The sequence below is a fragment of the Danio rerio genome, chromosome 9 (assembly GCF_052040795.2).
Source record: "Danio rerio strain M-AB ecotype USA chromosome 9, GRCz13ab, whole genome shotgun sequence".
In the NCBI taxonomy this organism is placed as follows: Eukaryota; Metazoa; Chordata; class Actinopteri; order Cypriniformes; family Danionidae; genus Danio; species Danio rerio.
The window spans coordinates 25,143,399-25,165,408 of record NC_141029.1 but is presented as its reverse complement, the minus strand read 5'-3'; the positions used below and the strand labels follow the sequence as shown (position 1 = coordinate 25,165,408).

Below are 22,010 nucleotides of genomic sequence, written 5' to 3'. Positions count from 1 at the left end.
ATTAGCAGCACAATAGGTTTTAAAACCTGAAATGTTGTGGGTCAGTAAATTTTTGCAGTGTATTTTGAACAAAGTTCAAGCAACATCAGTGACTTTGCACTAACAGTTTAGAGAATGCTAAGACGATGTTTTGAAAAGTATGGAAGTTTTTTCCTATCAATGCAAGTGAAAAATAAATTCTTGATCTTTCAAAGTGGAGTGTCAACTGACTCGAAAATAAACGACACTTTCCATCACACTCCTACACAGTAGGTGGCGATAATACAACTTAGACGTTGGTGTTACCTGGCATAAAAACCGAAAAAGGAAAACTACAATTCCCAGGACCACCACCTCGCGCAGTGACTTACGTGAAGGACGTGACGACGCCCGTACGTTACGTATGTGAAAATACGTGATGCTCGCTCTCTGTTCGTATGCTGGACGGTAATGGCGGCGTGCCGGGGATCATCGTCCAAATGGTTTTTCACCCGGGAACAACTCGAAACCACCCCGTCCCGCCGCTGCGGAGTGGAGCCAGACAGAGAGCTGTCGTATCGACAGCAAGCCGCGAATCTTATTCAGGACATGGGCCAGAGACTAAATGTGTATCCTTCAGAAGCGTTGGTTAACGGCAGGCCCGTTTCTGTCTTCTGTGACTGTTTGTGTTGTCTCAATACATATGATACCTTTAATTTTTTTGCCACAAGTATATATAACAGCGCTGAACTTGGCTAAAATGGCTCGACATTGTAATTTAAAGTCGTGTATGTTAGAAGAACGCGTTCATGTATCACGCGGGTACTTTGTGGTCAATGTACGTGTCCTACGAACGAGTGACGTAAGTTACAGTTTGTTTATATAACGTTATCGGTTAATGAGCTTGATATTACCTCCCCTGTCTATTTACAACTTACTTAAAGTAGTCGTTTCACATTGCTTTTGTGGGGCTCGTGACAGTAGCACTCGCGCGCATTGTAATGACAGTGGCACAAGAGTAGGCCGGTTACCGGTATGAAGTATGAACGTCGTTCAGCATTGCCAAACGTAACCAGATTTGAATTATGTAATGGTTTAGATACTTTGCGTGCAATTTGTATGACTATGAAATATGAATGCGTGCTTTTGTTGGTAATGGCTGAGATTACGTAACCCCACGATTTCCTTAACTCCAAACGCCAGTTCTCAACTCACAATAAATACTGCCATTGTTTACATGCACAGATTTTATATGTACCATTCTTTCACCAAATTCCACAGAAATGTAAGTATTCTTATCTTCACTACATGACTTTTTAACCACACGAGTATTCATGAGTCTCAACATTTCATTTGGAGTGTAAAATGGTCCATCTGTACAGCAGTTGATGCACTTTTCAAATTTAAAGTGAAATGAAGTGATGCAGAAAATATAATGCTGTTTAATGTTCTCCTTCCTTTACCTTCTCGATTCATATGTTATTTCTTGTTTAGTCTCATCAGGAGCTTCAAACTACTTAATATTTCAAAAATGAAGGATAAAATATGAGTAAATGACTGATATGAGAATTTTAAAATATGCTTTCATCTTTGACGTGACCATAAAATATATTCCTCTCTTCCCTCCACAGATCATCTCCCCAACAACATTATTTCTGGCTGCAAAAGTTGAAGAGCAACCACGGAAACTCGAACATGTCATTAAAGTAGCGCATGCATGTTTAAACCCCCAAGAGCCTCCACTGGATACGAAGAGTAATGTAAGTGCTAGGTATTACTACTATTTATATTGTCCTCATCAATTACCTATTCCTCACACTGGATATTTTCTGCTACAACTAAGTGTTTAGATTCTGTTGCTACAGAATCAGGCGTCTCACTAGTCAACTTTAACACTGTCAGAACAAGACATGCAATTAAAAGTGTCCTTTACATCTAATCATGTTTTAGTCATGACCCTCAATGACAGTAATTTTCAACATTACATGTGCGATTCTGTTTTAGAAAGTTTCTATTGCAGCTGGAAAAAACTACCTAAAGTCTTTGGCAATAATAAGCTGAATATATGCTTTTAAAAATAAAAACCTATAATAAAAATTTAAATATTATTTAGCTTCCTTATTTTAGCCATATTGACACTGATAGTTCATGAAATAAAAGAAATGTGAAATGAATTCATAGGTTATGTAAAACACTGTTAAAGAGGTTTATTTCTATTCATTGAAATTATCAGTAATGTTGATCCTCAAATGTAAAAAACTAGATAATAAATTCATATGAAGGGAATGTATTATTTTAATAGCTTTATATGATGGAAATGCTCTGAAATAAAATATTTTACTTAGGCCAGGGGCCACCAAACTTGTTCGTGGGGGGGCCGGTGTCCCTGCAGAGGTTAGCTCCAACCCTAATCAAACTCACCTGAAGAACCTGATCAAGGTCTTACTAGGTGTACTTAAAATTTCCAGGCTGGTGTGTTAAGGCAAGTTGGAGCTAAACTCTGAAGGGACACTAGCCCTCCTAGAACTGCGATTGGCGTCCCCTGATTTAGACTTTTATTTACATGAAAAACTTCAACACATTTACAAAGTGCTTAAAAACAAAGACCTGGATTTGAACATCTTGTTAAACCAATGTAGCCTGAATTTTTCTTTAAACATTTTGAATATGAACATTTGATGGAAGGTGAGAAAATTCCTTCTGTTAAAAATAATAGTTTTTGGTGGACTATGTCTTTAAAATGACGTCACATTTTTCTCCTGTGATGATGACGACTCCAACAATAAAGTAAATGAGGCCTACAGCTGTAAATGGACTAGTGAGACACTGACATTACATATCCAGTGTATCAGTCCTGGGATAAAAATCTCCCTTGAAAAAGAATGTTATCTTAAGTGCTCCAGTAACGTTTTATTTATGCGGCAAACAGTTGTTTTGACTGTAATCGGAAGAGTGCAAAGAATTGTTTATCGGTTGAAGATTAAAAAAAGACACATTACAAGCCTCATGTAATGATTGTCTATTGAACTTCAGGCATACCTCCAGCAAGCTCAAGAGCTGGTGATACTTGAAACCATAGTGCTGCAGACATTAGGTAAGTCTATGGAAGGAGGTACCTTTCAAATGAATTTTAGAGTGAACAGAAGGTTTGCTGTCAGTGGTTCACCTTTTGGATCTTTAAACCAAAAAAGCATACCACATTTTTTTTTTTTTGCCTGAAAAGTTGAATCATCTTTACTAAATTCACCAGAATGGTACTTTTAATCCTTATTGCAAAGAAGGATATTCTATAAATCTCAGATTTGTTACATGATAAATGGGTATCCATGATTTTGCATTGTTCTTACTAATGCATGATTCTCTTTCATGTTCCACAGGTGTTGAAATAGTGTGATTCAGCTATGAATGAAATTCATGTGCTTTATATTTCAGGCTTTGAAATAACAATTGAACATCCACACACTGATGTGGTGAAATGTTCCCAGCTAGTGCGAGGTATAGATTTTCCTTCATTTGCTCAATGCAATCAGTTTTAGATATAAAACATTGCTCACTTAATCTTTGAAACAAACTTTTGAACTATGGCTAAGCATGCAGGTTGTGGAGAGGTAAACCTCACCGAATTGAGTGTAATTAGGTTTCACTCTTATTTGCATACAGCATTCGTTGACTCATTCTCACTCTTTTGCCTTTATGTTTCTGTTTACTCTTTTCCAGCAAGCAAGGATCTGGCACAGACTTCCTATTTCATGGCTACCAACAGGTTGTTATCCAGAACCTCATTTGTTGCACTGTGACTGCACACTATAGCTTCCTTTACTGCAGGTTACCCTACCAGTGCCCAACACCCTCCTTGCACCGGTGGCTACTGGGAAGCCCCCCCCTCTCAAACAGACCCTCAGATCGGGGTGGGGAGGGGGTCTGGCGGCACCGGCCCCGGTTGCAGTGCGGTGTATTGTACGGGGGATCATTGTTGGCACAGAGGGGTTGAATGCACAATGTGAAGTGTAGTGGTGCTCTTGAACCTCACGTTTGCTCGGTTACAGAAGTGCATTTGTCTAGAACAGACACTTTGGTAGCCTGAATAGCAGCTAAAGATTACACAGATGTTAACATTACATAGAAGTACTCACGGTAAGTACCCAGACCCCTTTGTTTTTTTGTTCTTATAATTTTGTTATTCTCAAAGTGATAATTAAACTTTTGTTTTGGTCTTTGTTTCATATTCAAACTACTTAGAAGCACTGTTTCTGTTTTCATTTTTGTCATTCAGTGTCTTCATTTTTGAGACATCTGTTGTTCTTCCCTTGTGATACATATACCCATGGTCTACTCAGTCAAACCCATTAAGGACCTGTTTGAGTTTATAAATTGAGATTTTCATTGGCCAAGTCTTTTATACCTATTATAATGCATTCAAATGTTTTTTTTTTTGGTTGTGTGTTCATTAAAGGGTCCTTAAAGGGTGTAATCTGTATTGCATTATATTTTTTATTATTTTATTTTGTGTTTGTTCCACCTTAATTAGCAGTTGTTTTTATTATTTTTAAATTAGATTAGCTGTCATTAGTTTCTGCCCCCTTTGCATACAGACACTGCAGCACTGTATGTAATGTCTGAACATGGGATGAGAGCAGCATGCACTCAACACATGATCTGCACATAATGTGGCTGGTTGGGACTTATTTGGTTTGCATTTGTTTTTGCTTTTTTTTTTTTTTTACCTCAATCAAGATGACTATAGATTTTAAGACTAATTTACATATTTTTTTGTTGTTTTCAATAAAAATAAAGGCTGCTTTTTTTTGTCTTTTAGACACATAGCTAATGCAGTTTTTTAATATTGCACGAACTTTTTGCTTTGTAGCTTTAGAAATTAAAGGCTTCTCTTTCCCCATGTCCAAACATTGATTCTGTTCTGTAGCACAGGGTTACCATCCAGCTTTAATTGAAGCTTTAGTTTATCATTTCATTTTACTTTCTCCAAATATCAGTAAAACACAATTTTGTTCAGTGTGTACCCCAATACTTTCAAAATATTGTTGCCATTTTTTTCAGACACTGTGAATTTTTTCTGGCCTATAGGAGTACAAGTTACATTGACATGTTTTAAAATACTATACTATCAGCTTTTAGTGGCAAGTTCACTGGGATATTTAAAAATAAGTCCTTTTTGGGACAGTCGGTCCTTTGTTACACCTTTCATAAAATGGGCTTGGGGTAATTATGGATGGTAACCGTATGCTTGTGTGCTTTACTGTTACCTGTGATTCTGTTGACTACAGGTCCTGTTATTGACTGTACAGTTTTATGTCAGTGGTATCAAATTGATCCTTGATTATGAGTAACAAACCTATTCTTTTTTGGGCTTGCACAGATTTAACTTGATAAAGTATAATTAGTTTTTTTCTGCTGTTTTTAATATTACATTTAAGGAAGTTACAATCAAACAGCTGTTGGTCATATTGTGTGTGTATATATATATTTACATTGTTATATTTACATTGAATAAGCCCAAAAATATTTTGATCAGAAAATCTGTTCTAGTGACTTTTCTTTTTTAAGTTTGCCATTTAGCTCTGTTTTTTTAAACTCATTTAGCACATAATTTATGATTAGTATATTTGGAAATAATGTTTTTGTTGTATCATCTAAATTGTGAATTTTGTTTAAATTGCATGGCACTGTTTAAAATGTTTTCTGAACTGTGCAGGTAAATTTTGGAAGCATGTTACTCAGAATTGGGGAATGTTTTAATGGTGTTAGTTCTATTTCAATTTAAAGCCGCCTTCCATCTCCTTAGCAACTAATAGTTTTGTGCTCTCTCTTCGCTGTCTTTTTTCTTCCTACATGAAATCCCTTTCTTCAGTCTGCACCTCACCACCTTCTGCTTGCAGCACAAGCCCACAGTCATTGCCTGTGTCTGCATTCATCTGGCCTGCAAGTGGTCCAACTGGGAGATCCCGGTTTCCACCGATGGAAAGCACTGGTGGGAGTATGTGGACAACTCAGTTACACTTGAACTTCTTGATGGTAAAACCCATTTCCTTAAATTACCTCATTACACGTATTTTCCATATTTGTTGTGTAAGTTACTTATGATTTATATTCATTTAAATTTTGTAGAACTGACCCACGAGTTTCTGCAGATACTGGAGAAGACGCCAAGCAGGTTGAAGAGAATTCGTAACTGGAGGGTGAGCGATTACTATAGATATATCATACATCTATTGCCTATAAGTTTGTTTATTCTGGTTAAGTTACACGCAGTTATTTTATTTTCAGGCTACACAAGCTGCTAAAAAGCCCAAATCAGATAATCAGGGCTCAGACAGCAGTTCTTTAGCGGGATCCTCATTAACCCAGGATCCTTCCTTGATGGATACCCTTCCTGGGGTCTCTACAAGTACAGCATTCTCCAAAGGCTCTACGTCTTTCCCAGTGTGTCTGTCAGGCAACTCGAGCAGCAGCCTTTCTCTCGATTCCATAGCCAACATGCAGGGAACCTCATATACTTACACTGCTCCCAGTGACTGGCCTCAGGACCAACTGCGCTCAGACCCGTATTCTGTCAAACAGCTTCCCTCGCACAGTTCTATGCACCCACAACGGCCTGATAAAAGTGCAGATTTGAACCCTACCAAACATGAACACAAAGTGAGTGGTGGGACCAAGCACCAGGCCACAACCTATCCTCCCCATGCAGCACCCACACAGAAAATGTCTCTGGACAAGTACAGGGAGAAACACGCTGCTGAGCTGGCAGTTCAGAAACGCAAGCAAGAGCAGCAGAACGTGGAGACTGAGGTCTACGGTGCTACAACACAGACAGATCACCGCAAGCACCTGCCCCACCTGTCTCATGGGCAGCAGGGAGCAGGAGTCACCACAGCCTCGCCCCTGAAGATAAAGCTGCCTGGGCAGGACAAGATCCAGGATAAATGTGAGAAAGGGAGCTCTTTAAAACTGCGTCTTCCGGTCCCCTCCCAGAGCGAGAAGGGGGGATCAAGTAAAGAGGAGCTAAAAATGAAAATAAAGGTGTCCTCTGAGCGGCACAGCTCCTCAGATGAAGGTGCTGCAAAAAGCAAACATTCCAGTCCACTTGTGAGCAAGGAGAAACACAGAGACCACTCAGCCCATCGTCACCATCATAAACACGGCCATTCGCACACACACACGCATAGTGGCAATGGCAGGAGCAGCCTCGAGGTGCCCACAACTGGTTCCGTTGCTGATGGACCAAGCTCAGCTTCCAGTTCATCGCGCAAGAGGGTGAACCCCGAAGCCAGCCACAATCATCACTCCAAAAAGAACAAAAGCTCCAAAAGTGGTGCAGGTAGTTCCTCTCATTGTTCCTCTGTTCAGCAGTGTGTGTCATCTCACAACTCTGTACTTAACCTACCCTTCCCCCCTCCCCCTGTCACATACCAGGTGGGCTACGGACATCTCAGCACCCTAGTGAAACTGGACAGGAAACCAGTGGAGAGTCATGGCCCTGAGAATGCCTGCCTAGCTAATGGCCAACACACAGACTGCAAAGACACTTTTGTCATGCTTGATTCGCTGTTAAGTGCCCAAGCAATGAACTCTTGAACTGACAGGAAAAAGAGGAAAAATCTAAAAGAAAAATCAATCATAGATTTCTTTATTAGAAAGAGAAAAAAAAAGAAGAATGTGAAGGGTAAGAGAAAGAAAATAAAAATGCTTCCCGATCTTCTGGCAGTTCGGTTCAGTCTCGCCATCACTGTATAACTGCTGCTTTTCTCTCAGTGTTTCCTCATAATCAGTCAGTATATACGTACGCGTGAGCTGGTGTATGAATTTCAGGGCCATTATAGTTCGACAGATGACAGTATAATGTGTGAGGGTTTTTGCCACAGTGAACATTTATAAGACTGAAAGCACCCTTGAAAATGACTGAAGCTTCTCTCATTTGTTAAACAAAGTTGGTAGGAGAAATGCAGAATCAAGACTTAAGTTCCATAGTTTATTGAATGTTCCTTTGTTTTCTTTCCCTTCATCTTATACCTTTTATTTGAGCTGCATGTTTATAATGAAAGGGACGAGAATTGTTTACAGAGAGTGGATAAAAATGTACATACATTCTCGTATGATAAAAGCTGTACCATAACTTCTCAGGTTTGGAGCTGCTTGTAAAAAACAAAACATATATATAGATAGATAAATATATATATATGGATTTAAATATATGGGGGTTGGGGGGATTTTGTGACTCAGTGTTAGAATCTGTTGTTGGCATTTCTAGCACAGCCTTCCAGTGATGTGCTCTAGAACTGGCGTTCCACGTTGCTACCAGGAGGGGGTGAACTAGCCGGCAATCCGCACCCTGTGGTAATCCAATTACCTGGCATGTTGTCAGTGGCCATGCAATTTGTACCTTTTTTTGACCTTCAAGATGACCTTAAGCTGGATGCCAAAGGCTGTGCCTCAAAAATTCTAGTTCTTTGAAGTTTACACAACCTTCGCTGTGAAGTGCATTTTATATATTTCTTGGCTTGAAGCAGTAGCCTATTTGTGCAACTCTGTAAGTCAATGTCAAATGACCAGAAACATAGGTGGGTAAAAGGGGAGTTCCATTATCACAGTGCTGACCCAAAGAAATCTGGGCTTTTACAGGCCCTCAACATTATTTCTGAAAGAGGATGAATGGTTTTGATCTTTTGGTTTTGATTCTATTCAGTGTGAAGCTATAGGTAAATGAGGCCAGCATTGTACAAACCATCGTTTTTACTTTGGATCACTAAACTGCATTTGAATTAAGGCAAGTGCGAACTCTGGCATTTTTCTTTTTTTTTTTGTTTTTTGGTATTTTTCAAATTTTATTTAGATTTAAAAATAAATTCAATGGTTTCCACTACCTTAACCTCAGTCTTTGTGTATGTGATCATTTATTGTGTTAAGAAACCTATTGGCACATTTATCAAATTACTATTTACAGAACTTGTTGTGTTTTTATAAATTATAAACTTGTCCATGGTAATATATGTTGCGTCACAATGTGACTTTGCTTGACTTTTTAATTGTTAAATTAAGAGTTTAGTTTATTGGCCTATAGCAGGCTTTGCTGTGATGAGAAATGAATGGATGTCTTAACAGTTCCTCTGCTGAAGGTCGCTGTCTTTGATCTCTGCAAATACAAATATTGTTCCATTGTTACAAACATAATTGGAAACTTGAAAACACAGGTTACTTATTTACAGTGGTTTAAACCTTTGAATAACAAAAGAACCAGATCAAATATTTAGCTTTTGAGGAACACAGATTACCTGGTTAAGCAAGCCTGGACAAAGTCCTTTGCATCTGTCGAGAAGTCATCAGACAGAGAAGGCATCAACCCCCTTCGAGCCCCAATGTAAAAAAGAGCTGCCATTTTATTCATGTGTGCGAGTGGTGGCTTTCCTGTGGCCATTTCAAAGACAGTGCAGCCAATGCTCCAGATGTCAGATTTTCGTCCATGACCAGTCTCATTTATCACCTCTGGTGCCATCCAGTATGGGGTACCATGAACAGATTTTAAAAGATCGCCCTTACTTCCAGTTGAGGTTTGAAGACAGCTAAGACGTCGAGCACAACCAAAGTCAATTAGCTTGACCACTCCAGTGGGCATAAGCATAATGTTGTTCCCCTTCAGGTCTCTATGAATTACCCTGTTGGCGTGAAGGTAGGCAACACCCTCCAGAATCTGTTGGCTGTACAGAACAAACACCTTCTCTGGCAAGGGACCAAACTGGCCTAAGATATTTGAGATGGAGCCACCTGGAATATACTCCATAAAGATGCTTACAATATTTTCAGATAAAGCTGTCCCCAAAAAGCCAACAATGTTGGTGTGTTTAAGGTTCTTCAGGAGATCAACCTCTCTCTCCAGGCGATCATACTCTTTTTCTGCTATCTCTGAAGTTGAAGCATCCAGTGCCACCTGTTTTACTGCAATCAGCTGACCTTGGCTGGTTAACCCACAATACACCTATAAAGATATAGAACACTGTTAGATACATTTTTTTTATATGAAACTTTTCCATTGATTGTGCTTGTACAACGTAAATAATTGTTGAAAAATCCAAAAAAAAAAAAAAAAAAATCCAAATGGTTGCTTGTGAAAACTTACTGTTCCATATGCTCCTTTACCCAAAACTTCTCCTTTTGTCCATGTGATGGCATCACCTGAGCAAGATCCAAAAGTGTAATGTAGTTTGCCTGATGAAACACCCTGGTGGACAACAAGTGCTAAATGTAAAATAAAAGACCAACTTCAGGCAGGAGTTGTCGACCTTGCTATTAGAGAGCCACCAAACTGTAGACTCCAACCACAATTAAACAAGCTCATAAAAGTGTTAAGGGTTATTTGAAATATCAGCAGGCAGTTGTATTGAAGCATTCGAGCTGAAGTCTGCAAAAAAGTAGGTCTCCCAAAGCAGGGTTGACTAATCTGACACCATGTACAAAGGAAATATTACCTCATTCGGAAGAATCTTGAATTTTGAATGCAAGTCACGATTAAACTCGGTGCCATCTTCGTTTTCGGTTTTCAGAGTTTCAATATCTCTTCTCTCAAGTAAGAGCAGTTCCTCTGCCAAAGATCGCAGCAAATCATCAGTGAGAGGTCCATCACCGACTCCCTCTAGAAACCTTTGGTACACAGGTGATGCCGTTCCATCACTTGTCCAGGTATTAATCAATGGCTGTGCTGGTAATCTGGTCACACACAATACTTCTGGCTCCCTGTTGGCATTTGCCTTCAGTGGAGTCTGTTCTTGATGTATTATGTTCTTTATGAGATTTGCTTTGGATGCCGTGTTGGAAAGTACTTCTTCAATCACTGACAGTATGGAAGTACATTGCCTTTCTACACTTGAAATGTCCTTTCCTTCACCCTCAGGCCTTTCAAATTTCTTCCGCTGGCTAGTTTCAGAAGCAGAGGTTACGAGGACATGGCATTTACACTCTGAAGGAGGTAGGTGTTTCTTAGTCGCTTTGTTAAGATTGTCTCTGTGTTTGAGTTGCCTGCATTTAACTCGACTGGATCTCTCTGATGTTTTTTTTCTTCTGTTTACATCCACCGTTTTTTGGCCTTTCAGTTTCCCACTGATCTGTCTTTTAACTTGAAGTGGTGTATGGATCTGTCTTTTTCTCTCTGCAGAGCTGTCTGCTCTAAGATTTTCATAGAGTGGAGTTGCAAACATTTCGTAGATTGCTGGACCTTCATCTCCCTGACCTATCTTCAGAAACATATCATTGTAAGTGGCATAATCCACAGCAGATCTTGCTCGCTGTGCTGGTCCTGTTACTGGCTTTTTGGGGGCTCTTGCACTTTTAAGATCTCTGTGAAGTTGTTTTTGATCATTTGACACCACATGCTGAAAAGGTTCAGAGACTCTTGGTGTGGGGCCTTCATCTGCATTTTTTTTACAAGTTACATATTTGTTTGTAGTTTCTCCTATAGCAAGGCTTGTCGGTTTATTTCCTCTAAGTTGCACTTTTGACTGAGTTGGTGAATTTATTCTATTGTATGAGATTTTCCCAGTACTTTGATTTCTGTGTGCAAGCACATTGAATGACTGATTTGTCTGAATCGATGTTTTGCCTTTTCTTTCACTTCTCTTTATCATCTTAACTGGTTTGTTCTTTTCATGAGTGTATTTTTCTTCCGTGTCCATATCAAGATTAGCTATATTTTTCTCACCTGCAAGAAAATGGCATCTTTTTGCTGTAGGTTGTAATTCTCTGACTATGTTTCTGGGTGCTTCAGACACATGGCAACAGTCCATAGGTGGAGACTTTTCCTGAAGGTCTTTTTCAGGTGCTTTGGAAGGCTTGCATTTCATTTTATCTTCAAACTCTGTAGCAATGGGTGGTTTAATACAGCCTTTCATTTTGTCTGAAATGCTAATGTTAATTACAGAACTGACTAAATCCTGAAAATCCAAACAGTTTCCTAATTTAAAACTCATTGACTTCTCTAAGCTTACATGCCGCCTCTGTGTAATTTGAGGCACAGCCTCATCCTCTTCTTGGCTGCTACTGCTGCAGGAGTTGCTTTCTTCACTGCCTGCTCTGGATCTTCTGGAAGACTGCCTGGAGATTTTTTCTAGTCTTCGCCTGGACTGTGATAAAACAGGCAAAATGCTAGTTTGTTTAAAGAGCAGTGGGTGCTCAAAACTTGAGAGCGCAGAGTTGTCCGTATATCTGCTGTCCAGTGGAGCTATATGGTTAGGTGTCCTAGAACATGGAGTTTGTGGTATCTGGCAATCACAGCACAAAATAATATTAAGAGCAATCCTGTTTGGTCTCATTGAAATGTTAAACAAATAAATAAATAAATCCTCACCTTTTGCTTTTCATCTTCCCCAGTTTCAACACCTCTTAGCCCTGTAGTGAATTGAAAAGTTTTATCTTCCTGACTGGCTTATCAAAAACATACTTATTCCTTTAAAATCATACACAGACTCTAAAAATTCAAGGAAGAGTCACCTTTATCACTTTTAACTAAGAATGAAAACTGTATATCATTCTGCCGATGCAGTTACTGCAAGGTAGGTGACATGCTGCTTTTTGGAAACCACTTTTTAAATGTCTTGGAAGGGTCTACTCTAAGGGTTGCACAAGGTATTAATTGTGTAATGACAGATCTCATTTTTTTCATTATAAAAAATTTTGGGCTTCATCTAAAATTGCATACTTTCATATATTTTTATATACAGTATACATACATACATACATATATATATATATATATATATATATAATTTCACAACTAATACCTTGTGCAACCCTTAGAGTAGACCCTTCCAAGACATTTAAAAAGTCGTTTTCAAAAAAGCAGCATGTCACCTACCTTGCAGTAACTGCATCGGCAGAATATATATATACATACATATACATGTAGTTTGGTTAAAAAAAAAAAACTGTGGCAAGTATATTTCAGTCCATAAAACCCTACTGTGAAAGTGTATGCAGAAAAATACCAGAATGAACTATGATTTCCAATTAGATTAAATATGCATACAATATATACATGTGACAAAATAAAAAATTTACTATTAGTTAAATGTATATCATTATAAATGTCTAGTTTTACTTTTTCCATGTTCGCCTACATAAAAAATATTGAATTCCTCAATAATACATTGTATTTATAGTTTAGTACAATAAATAATATACTTTGCTACATGAATGACTAACACCAGCAGTACTTCTCTTCTTGTTCATCTGATATACAGTTAATCTATCTGTTTGTGCTACCTGCGAAATGTTCTTTGGAATCTCACCTGTCTCATTAGCAAGATAGAGGAGATTTTTCAGAGACAAGGTAATCTTGGGACAAACTTGGGTCACTTTTGCACCTCTACTTGGTCTATGATCTGTAGCTGTAGCTCAGACTCAGCCACAAGCTCCTCCAGTACCCCCAACACTGCACATATATCATGTCTAATTTGACAGACCCATTTCAGGGTTTGCGACTGTCAGCTCTGGCTTGCTTGGTGTTAATGGACCTGTTCTTCTGTGGTGACATATGCAATAGACTTAACTAAATCAGTGTTAATTGAATTATAAATGCACCAGCATTCTACCACAACTCTACCCCAAGCCTCATCTGCTAGACTGTTTCATAATCTGAAACATTGTGACATTTTATTCACTTTGTGAAGTTTATTTATAAACTAATTTTGAGAGGATTACGTGCTTATGATTGCTATCGGCTGAATAGCAACTTAAGTTAATTGAGTAATCCAAATCGGCACCATAGACATGCTCCTAGTAAGTCGTTATCTCTTAAGAGAAATCGCTATCTGTTCACTAGTTACTACAGCAGGGGAGTTCTCGAGATCTACCTGAGCTCAAACTCCACTCTCACCTTGCAACGGAAGGTAGCCCCGGGCTTGAGGATCTTATGAGCTCAGGGCTCTCTCCTGGGACAGCATGCCAAAGTAACTTATAATTAATCATCAACTAAGTGTGAACTCTTGAAATATATATTAAGCTGTTTTGATACATAGTAAATGTGCTACAGCAATAAAGATGACTTGTTGAATTGTCCTTATATCAAGAAATGATTTTTCAGACAGCATTTCTATATGAAGGCACATACACAAAATTGATTTCATGAAGCGAGCTTTGCTGATAACCAATCAAATCATTTTAATTACTACAAAACATTTGTGCTACCTTGGAAAATTTGTACATTTTTGTTGGATCTGGATGTGCCTTTCTGTCTTTCTGCCTCTCTTTCCCTACTCTGTCCCTAATTTGTTTGGATGCAGCTCAGGTCTTGAAGTCTACTATTATTGAGCTGCTGATTTCAGTCATGTGTGCTTGAACAAGGAGGCATGCAACATATACAGTGTTGTTAGGATCTCCAAGAACTTGTTTGGGAACCACTGATGTGTAACTTGCTTATCTGACACAAGCCACTTCCTAGGTTAGTTCACACTACACTAACAGACAATTACCAGATTTCATCAATGATTAGGCATCTAGCAAGCCATCAAATGCTGATTGTTTGGTCTATTAATGCTAACAGTAACAGACTTTCAAAAGAAGTGGCACTCTGATGTGACAAATTAGAAGCATGTTTTGGGATGGGTTGGAATCTGTATATTTCTTATGTGGATATGGATAAATCTTGACTAATGGACCCAGTTACATTTCAGCTGATTTGTGTATGTATCTGTCTAACCACAATATATACCTTGTGTCTTTCTATGTGGAACTAATAGTCAGTATGTGTAATTTGTAAACACAACAGAATTCTTGTATTTGAATAATTGTTTGATTGTACTTACTGTTGTGAATGTTAGCCCGTGCCTGCAGCAGCCCATTTGCGTGGAGAAGAGGGTTCATCAGGACAGGTGCAGACTTACTGAGCTGGTTAACAGGAGCAGCAGGGAGAGCTGGGATTGAGGAGGAACTCAAGGCAAGCAATGGATGCAGGTGCCTAGTTTTACCCCAGTCCTTTCTGCCATTCCATAGGCTGGGTAAAGATGAAGTCCGACTGAGTGAGAAAAATAGCATGTTTATTATTAACGGTTATATTATTTAGAGCATATATAAATGGGCTGTGTATTTTGAAATGTTTCTAAGAAAGAAGGGCTAAGCTAAATGTCCTTTTAGACAAGTTCTCCTCTCCCTCACTCTCTGTGGATAAAGATACAGCTTGGAAGCACAGTCTTATGTTGACAACGGCTTGATCCTGTAACCGTACTCCTCTGTACAGTCTTTGTGTTGAAATGAGAGGTAGCCACTGAATGGGCACGGGTTTTCATGCAGGCAGGTTGTTGTGAGGGCAGCTTGTTTATGCATTTTCTGTTTACACAGCTGCTGCTGTTGGTGGTGTTTATGTGTGATCTGTTCTGATTGGCTCTGTTTATCTCAATACTAATTTAGTTTGATGGAAAAGGGATGAACGAGTGTGCATGTGGTCAGCTGCCTAACCTGCTTCGTTTCCTCTCGTCTTTGCCATCTTGTCTGATGTCTATCTTTGGCTCCATATAATCGTCCAAGCAGATCCTGTTATCTGCAGAGATATCAGCAAATACATTGAAACATGGGTCATTTTTAATTTCTTCCATACATAAGAGGTATAACAGCTCACATCGATGTATTATCGCTCAAGTATACATACTTTATACTGCGATCATTAAAAATGTATTCAAATTGTAGACTCAAAATCTTTGCTTATACAATTATGGATTAATACAATTTAGTAGCATTTGGTCTTTGAAAAAGATTGGATTTAGCTTTGCCATCTCAGGAACAAGCTACACAAGTTAAATTGTAATCAAGAGAGATCAAATTAAAAGAAACAGTGGTTTTAAATGATATTTTTAGTCTTTTTTTAATTTATCAAATCAATTGCTGAGCATGAAAAAACTGTTACAAAACATGTTTTTAATCTTGACTAAATAAAGAATATACTAAAAGTACCTTTGACAAAGTCAGTCCTCCCTAAGTTAACCGAAGTCTCAATAAAAGCAAATGTTTTACAGTTCTTCTGAGTCTTGCGTAATCCTTATCTGCGAGTGACTGGTGACTCTGTAGACTGAGTTGTTTGAAACAGAGGAGCCCAAAAAGCCGAGTCAGACACACCCCTCTTATTGTCATGGGTTCTCTGAGGGATGGGCTGAGAGACCTGTGTTTGTCTGTCGGTGTGTGTTTCAGAAGCCTATTTGCATGTGTTATTAATATATGTCTTGGCTGATAAGTTGCCATATTGAAGAAGGCCATTTTAATTTGTTTTAAAGTGGGTTTTAAAGTTTTTATTTTGGGGTTTCCGCTCGGATTTTGACTACCTCAATTCAAAAGCCTCCCCAAATCCACATGCAGAGGTGTAAATGCACAATGGTATCATTTGGTATCATTTTAAAGAAAACCATTATAATTTTCATAAAACAAGGTTGAAAGTGATTTAAAAATTTTAATATGTTGTCTGTGTTATAAAAACACCTCCAAAAAGAGGCACTTTTTTTAAGTGTACCTTTAGGTTCTGTGTGGTCTAGGTTGCTGTAATTAACTTTGGTAGTTCCTCCACATGTCAGTAATTAGAAAAAAGAAAATTGTCTCTATCATAATCTATGCAAAAGTTATTCTTTTACAACTGAAGAGAGAACCGAACCACTTATGGGAGTATTGGGCCAGTATGGACATTAATATTTAAAGAATTCGGGAGTAACGGACGGATCTGGGACCCAGTACACAGCTTAGGAGGTTAAACCGATTTCCTAATTTCTTTGAGGAAGGCTCTATGAGCTGGTTTACATATGGGCCTTATCTATTTATTTGATCTAATTTTATTATAAGTTTGTGCAATTTACATTTGAGTACAAATGTAGACAACAAAACTAAGGATGCAGAGAGCAGCAACATTATTTTCTCACTGCTGCAAAACATTAATTCTACAGCTATAACTTTGACATTATGTGTCCTGTCCTTTTAGTATCAACAAAGTCTAGTTGACTCACCTTCACAGATGTCTGTGTGGCTCATTTCTGCAATAGTAATATCAGCTGACTCTCTCTGCAGAAAATAAAATACATTTCAGCTACTGAAAAACGTAATGACACAGCTGTGATGCAGCAAGAACCAAACCTGCTTAAAAGCAGTGAGGTTGACTGTCCCAAACAATAACCTCTCACAGAATCACACTACAAATTCACCTGTTGGCTGCTGACCATCTGGAGGTTGTCTATTCAGTCAACTCACACAATCATTAGCCAGCTGCGATGCCTGTGACCAAGGCTCAGCCAAATGGAACACCATAATAACAGGCATAATTAAAACAAACTCTATTTAACTGGCTTTGCCTGTACAATACCACTAAGGCTTAATAAATTAAGCAGTTTATGCCATCTTTATGGCTGAGTGTCTACTTCTGTTTAAATGGATTCTTGTGGGAAACACTGCCAAGATTTACGGCATTAATGAGTAAAACGTGTTAAAGCCACTGACCTTCATCACATCTGAAAATGGTGTGCGACAGCCAAGTGTAGGAGAATAGCGGTGTGGTACAGCAGGACAATAAGACACATCCAGACACATTAATATTTTTTCTCAAAAACACAATTTATATTCTTGCATGAGTCAGCATATTCATGTAACAATCCCAGGTAGCAAAGAATTCTGGCCCAGATTTGGCATCAATCTTGCACAGCAGGGATTCATCACTTGCATACAGCATGTGGGCCAAATATGGTCCTGGTTTGGCTGAGGCGCACCGTCTTTAAGGCGGCACACAATACTTGAGCCAGATGTTAATCATTTATATGTGGGCCATGTAAGGTTTGCCTATCTTGACCCACTTTTAAAATAAATTTTTATTATTTTCAAATAAAGAAAAACTAATTCTACCAATCACGTCGCTTAGAATGAATACAATGCTTAAAGCGCAATGATTCGTGGGTTTATTAGTTTCATTGCAGTCGTGTCACACCAACATATCTGGCCCAGTTCAGGCTCAGTTATGGGTTATTAACTTGGCTGAGACTTCGCCCAGATACGGTCCGTGTTTGGCCCTTGTCTGGAAGCCAGACTTGGTCCAGTCATGTACCATAATTCACTGCTGCATGTGGACCAAGTAAAAATTGAGTGTGTGGGCCAGAGATATTTAGCTATGTGGGATTGTTTTCTAATAAATGGTACTGAAAATAGAGGTTCATTTTCTGAAAAGACTTAATTGCAATAAGATAAAATCTAATACACAACTTATAATGATAAAACTTTAAAATGCGCAGTGTTTTACCTGTTTGCATTGAGGAATCTAATATAGCGAAGAGTTCCTCTCGCTTGGTGCTCTTGAGATGAGAAATGTACCACAGAGCAGTGTGACCATTTTGATCAAGGATCTTCATGTCACTGGAAAGCAGAGCAAGTAGATGAGTTTTTTTGTTGTTGTTGTTATGACTGTTCTGTTGATCTCAGCTCCAGCCCTACAGTTTAACCTGCCTGATTTGAAATGAGCTAAATGTTTGAGATGAGAGAGTCATATATAATATGCAGAACAGTGACTGGTGGGTCACAAAGAGTTGGAGTTGGGCAGATTTGGACTGATCAAAAATTATAATGTGACTGCTTTGTTAATTTGGTTCATTTGAATAAATGTGAACACTTTTAAGTATACTATTGACTGATTAGACTCACAAAAGAGACGACATAGACCAAAGACATCTAAACAAACCAAAACAGGACATGAATTCAGACAAAACGGAATGCACAAGCACATCTTCTTTTCCTTTCATAGATGTAGTTTTATCCATTGTAGTTTGAAATGCATCAAAAACTTATGTGAACACTCTTATGCTGTTTTACTTATCTTCAAGTTACCTTACATTTATACAGTGCCCCGCATATATAAGAACACCCCTCACAAATCTATCTTTTAAATTCATATGTTCAATAGGAATCTGTACAATATTATATTTGTGCATATACCTTAGATTAGTCAGTACTGAAGCCAAATCTGGAGCTTATCTGACAAAATAACTTGCGATAACGCTCCAAAAACTAGTACACCCAGATGTATATGTTATAGAAAAATATTAAAAATATGAATTTTTAAAAAGAGGAAAAATCAAGAGAAGAAAAATAATTGAACATTATTGTTGAAATTTATAGGTTGTAATTTATTTTTGAAATGTTTTGCTTGAAGTTAATTGTATTATTTTTAAATTTCTAATAATGTTTGGTGACTACAATATTATTTTAATAAATATATCTGTTTAATAAACATTTTAAATGCATCAAAATATATTGCCTATATTCACTGAGAAATAAAAATATTCATTTTCAAAATGGGCTGTGTACTCAATTATGCAGAGGACAGTATTAGTAATTTATATTTTACATTTCTGTTAAAATCAATAAATGAAATTGACCAAATAAAATAAGTTTTCTTACGCTGTAAGAGACATAAGTTTCTTCACCACTTCCACAGGTTGATAGTCCCAAGGCAGCGCCAGACCTTCAAACAGATCCACATCTCTTACAGCCAGCATCAGTGGGGTCAGTCCGTCTCTATTCTGTTTATTTAAGTCATGCATATCTGTCTGGCCCTATAACATAAAATACAATCTAATTGGATGTAATTCTCTTTGCTTGAGGTGAGTATAAATATCTTGCTATCTCCTGACAGATGGCCAATACGGATCCATCACAAAACTCCCTATGGAGTCTAGCCTGCTTTGTCTGAACCTAAGGTTGATATCACATTTCTAACAGTCAAAGTGGAAGTTGAGGTCTGAACTGGTCACCATCAGGTCCTGTAGACAGCAGAGGTCTCCCCTCCAGGCTGCTAATGAGAGCTGTCTCTGGTCAGGTCTGGTCATGGTCATCAACAGTTCCTCCTGAAGTGATGGTCGACAGACATGAAGAGCTGTCTGGTTGCTATTGTTACACAGTGTAGCATCAGCTCCTCTCTCCAGAAGGAAATGCATAACCTGTGTTTGAAATATTTGTTAAAAGTGTCAGCAGTATATCTGAAGAATAGTTTTAAAATATTGAACCAGTTAAATAGGTTGATGCTGTTTGATGATTTTAAGACTAATATCCCTCTAAGTGAACTTTTAATTTTAAGTAGCCTGCATTTTAGGCAATGTTGGCAGCTTGTGGTTCTGTGCAAGTGCTGTTGTGTGAATGAGTGAACTACACTCTCAAAAAAAATTGGTACAATGTTGTTACCATTGCAGTTTGTACCTTTAAGGACATGATTTGTACCATGGGAAACCAAAATGTATCTTTTGTTTTTAAAACCTGCAGAAACAATAGTGTGCCTTTGTAAAAGATCTGATCCATGAAGGTACCACTACAGTGACAAGACACTTTGTACCGTAACAGTGTCAAATGTGTTCCTTCAAGAACTATTTAAAGGCATTTTGCCTTATCCAAAATGTGGTGTCAATTTTCAGAAAAATATAAAGCATCAAATACATTTTTAAACAATTATTTAAATATATATATATCTATCTATCTATATATATATATATATATATATATATATATATATATATATATATATATATATATATATATATATATATATATATTTCACCTTTTCCATTTACAATAAAGAATACAAAAATACTTTAACATAAGTCAGTCTATTTTTGCTTAGTCCCTTTATTTATCCGGGGTCGCCACAGCCAAATGAACCGCCAACTTATCCAGCAAGTTTTTACGCAGCGGATGCCCTTCCAGCCTCAACCCATCTCTGGGAAACATCCACACACACATACACTACGGACAATTTAGCTTACCCAATTCACCTGTACCACATGTCTTTGGACTGTGGGGTAAACCAGAGCACCTGGAGGAAACCCACGTGAAGGCAGGGAGAACATGCAAACTCCACACAGAAACACCAACTGAGCTGAGGTTCGAACCAGCGACCTTCTTGCTGTGAGGCGTCAGCACTACCTACTGTGCCACTGCCTCGCCCCAACATTCTCTCATGTACAACAATAAACTTTTTTTTTCTCCAAATGTCTAACAATCCCTTTGTATTCACTTAAAAGTTCATTTATTTTACTTAATGTTAAAATAGAAATAAAATTATGCAAAAGTATTGTAACGAGATATGCACAATGTTTGATTAGTTTCACAATACTAAAATGTCTGCATGAACAGTTTGCATATGCACGACTTTTGTCAGCTCACGCGCATAGTCCGTTATTTATGCCACCATGTACCTTTTTTCTGAGAGTGTATATACTACATATAATGAATTAACTAACATTTGGGTTGTTTCTGAAATTATGACTCTTCTAAAATAGACCAGTAAACATACAAATTTAGAGCAAATTCAGCTGCCATGCACGGAACCTTCTAGTGGGACAAAAAAAAAAAACATTTGGGGTAAAACTTCGCAGTGGGGCTGGTGTTGAGTATACAATGATCATGCACAACATTAAAAGCACTGACAGGTCGAAAAGCGTTGATTATTGAACTTAAAATTAATTAAACCAAGGGGTGGGCTGTCAGCTGGGATTAATGGTGATAGTGCCCAAAACAAGACTTTTTGTGGGGTATTTCTGGTATAGAGTGGATAGGACAACTATCTGAACTCTTTAGTTGCACTGTATGCTAGCACAACTGTTTAATTAATGCGCAATACTGCAATAAATCAACCAGTAGAAGGCCATGACTAACGGAAATATAATGCTCCATGCTATTACAATCAATACATTACAGCCCATTGCACTGCATTAGCTTTATACACAGAAGTCAGATATAGTTTCTTGTTGTGATCATATCACCATAATGTCTCATACCCTAGTAAGGCCCCTGCTGCAGGCACTAATAAGAGGAGTGGAGCCCTGTGAATCATAAGGCAGGTCAATGTCTTTCCAGCCATAGACTCCCTGCTCCAGCTCCAGAGCCACATCCTCAAGCTCTTCCTTCAAGAGCTGCTCCACTAATCTGCCTTCTTCATGTTTACTCATGCTCCGGTGTTCTGGCAGACGCACAAACACAGAAAAATTGCTGTAATAAGTACATTTCTCTGTATTTGAAACATGTAATGCATGTGAAAGCAGATCTGCTAC

General features: G+C 38.1%; 2 protein-coding genes and 1 long non-coding RNA gene across 11 annotated transcripts; 2 read left to right on the top strand and 1 right to left on the bottom strand.

The window, feature by feature from the left end:
* Positions 1 to 375: 375 nt before the first annotated feature.
* ccnt2a (cyclin T2a) lies at positions 376 to 8,847 on the top strand. 6 transcript variants are annotated; one of them, NM_199828.2, is given in 10 exon segments: positions 376 to 587; positions 1,162 to 1,243; positions 1,590 to 1,718; positions 2,992 to 3,052; positions 3,391 to 3,453; positions 3,676 to 3,721; positions 5,828 to 5,991; positions 6,085 to 6,155; positions 6,244 to 7,294; positions 7,390 to 8,847. In NM_199828.2, coding segments are annotated over 10 exon segments (1,893 nt in total). In that variant the 5' UTR covers positions 376 to 429; the 3' UTR covers positions 7,458 to 8,847.
* On the bottom strand, positions 7,588 to 21,916 carry map3k19 (mitogen-activated protein kinase kinase kinase 19). Of its 3 annotated transcripts, XM_087267774.1 has the most exons (13): positions 21,738 to 21,916; positions 19,722 to 19,907; positions 19,369 to 19,523; positions 18,215 to 18,327; positions 17,425 to 17,525; positions 16,938 to 16,992; positions 15,412 to 15,493; positions 14,763 to 14,971; positions 12,308 to 12,348; positions 10,437 to 12,221; positions 10,088 to 10,189; positions 9,246 to 9,946; positions 7,588 to 9,106 (listed from the first exon to the last, which is right to left on the bottom strand). In XM_087267774.1, exons 1-13 carry the CDS (start codon positions 21,906 to 21,908, stop codon positions 9,016 to 9,018), a joined length of 3,792 nt encoding a protein of 1,263 aa, XP_087123900.1. In that variant the 5' UTR covers positions 21,909 to 21,916; the 3' UTR covers positions 7,588 to 9,015. The 3 variants fall into 3 exon arrangements, with proteins under 3 accessions (XP_087123900.1, XP_087123898.1, XP_087123899.1); XM_087267772.1 differs by lacking the exons at positions 17,425 to 17,525; positions 18,215 to 18,327; positions 19,369 to 19,523; positions 19,722 to 19,907; positions 21,738 to 21,916 and adding an exon at positions 17,065 to 17,159; XM_087267773.1 differs by lacking the exons at positions 16,938 to 16,992; positions 17,425 to 17,525; positions 18,215 to 18,327; ... (1 more) ...; positions 19,722 to 19,907; positions 21,738 to 21,916 and adding an exon at positions 15,904 to 16,020.
* Positions 9,946 to 15,967, top strand: LOC141376118 (uncharacterized). Of its 2 annotated transcripts, none has more exons than XR_015499389.1 (5): positions 9,946 to 10,379; positions 10,512 to 10,647; positions 10,859 to 10,933; positions 11,120 to 11,216; positions 14,778 to 15,967. It is a non-coding gene; the product is annotated as an uncharacterized LOC141376118 (long non-coding RNA). The 2 variants fall into 2 exon arrangements; XR_015499390.1 differs by lacking the exon at positions 14,778 to 15,967 and adding an exon at positions 11,944 to 12,079 and having other exon boundaries at positions 9,985 to 10,379.
* Positions 21,917 to 22,010: the final 94 nt, after the last annotated feature.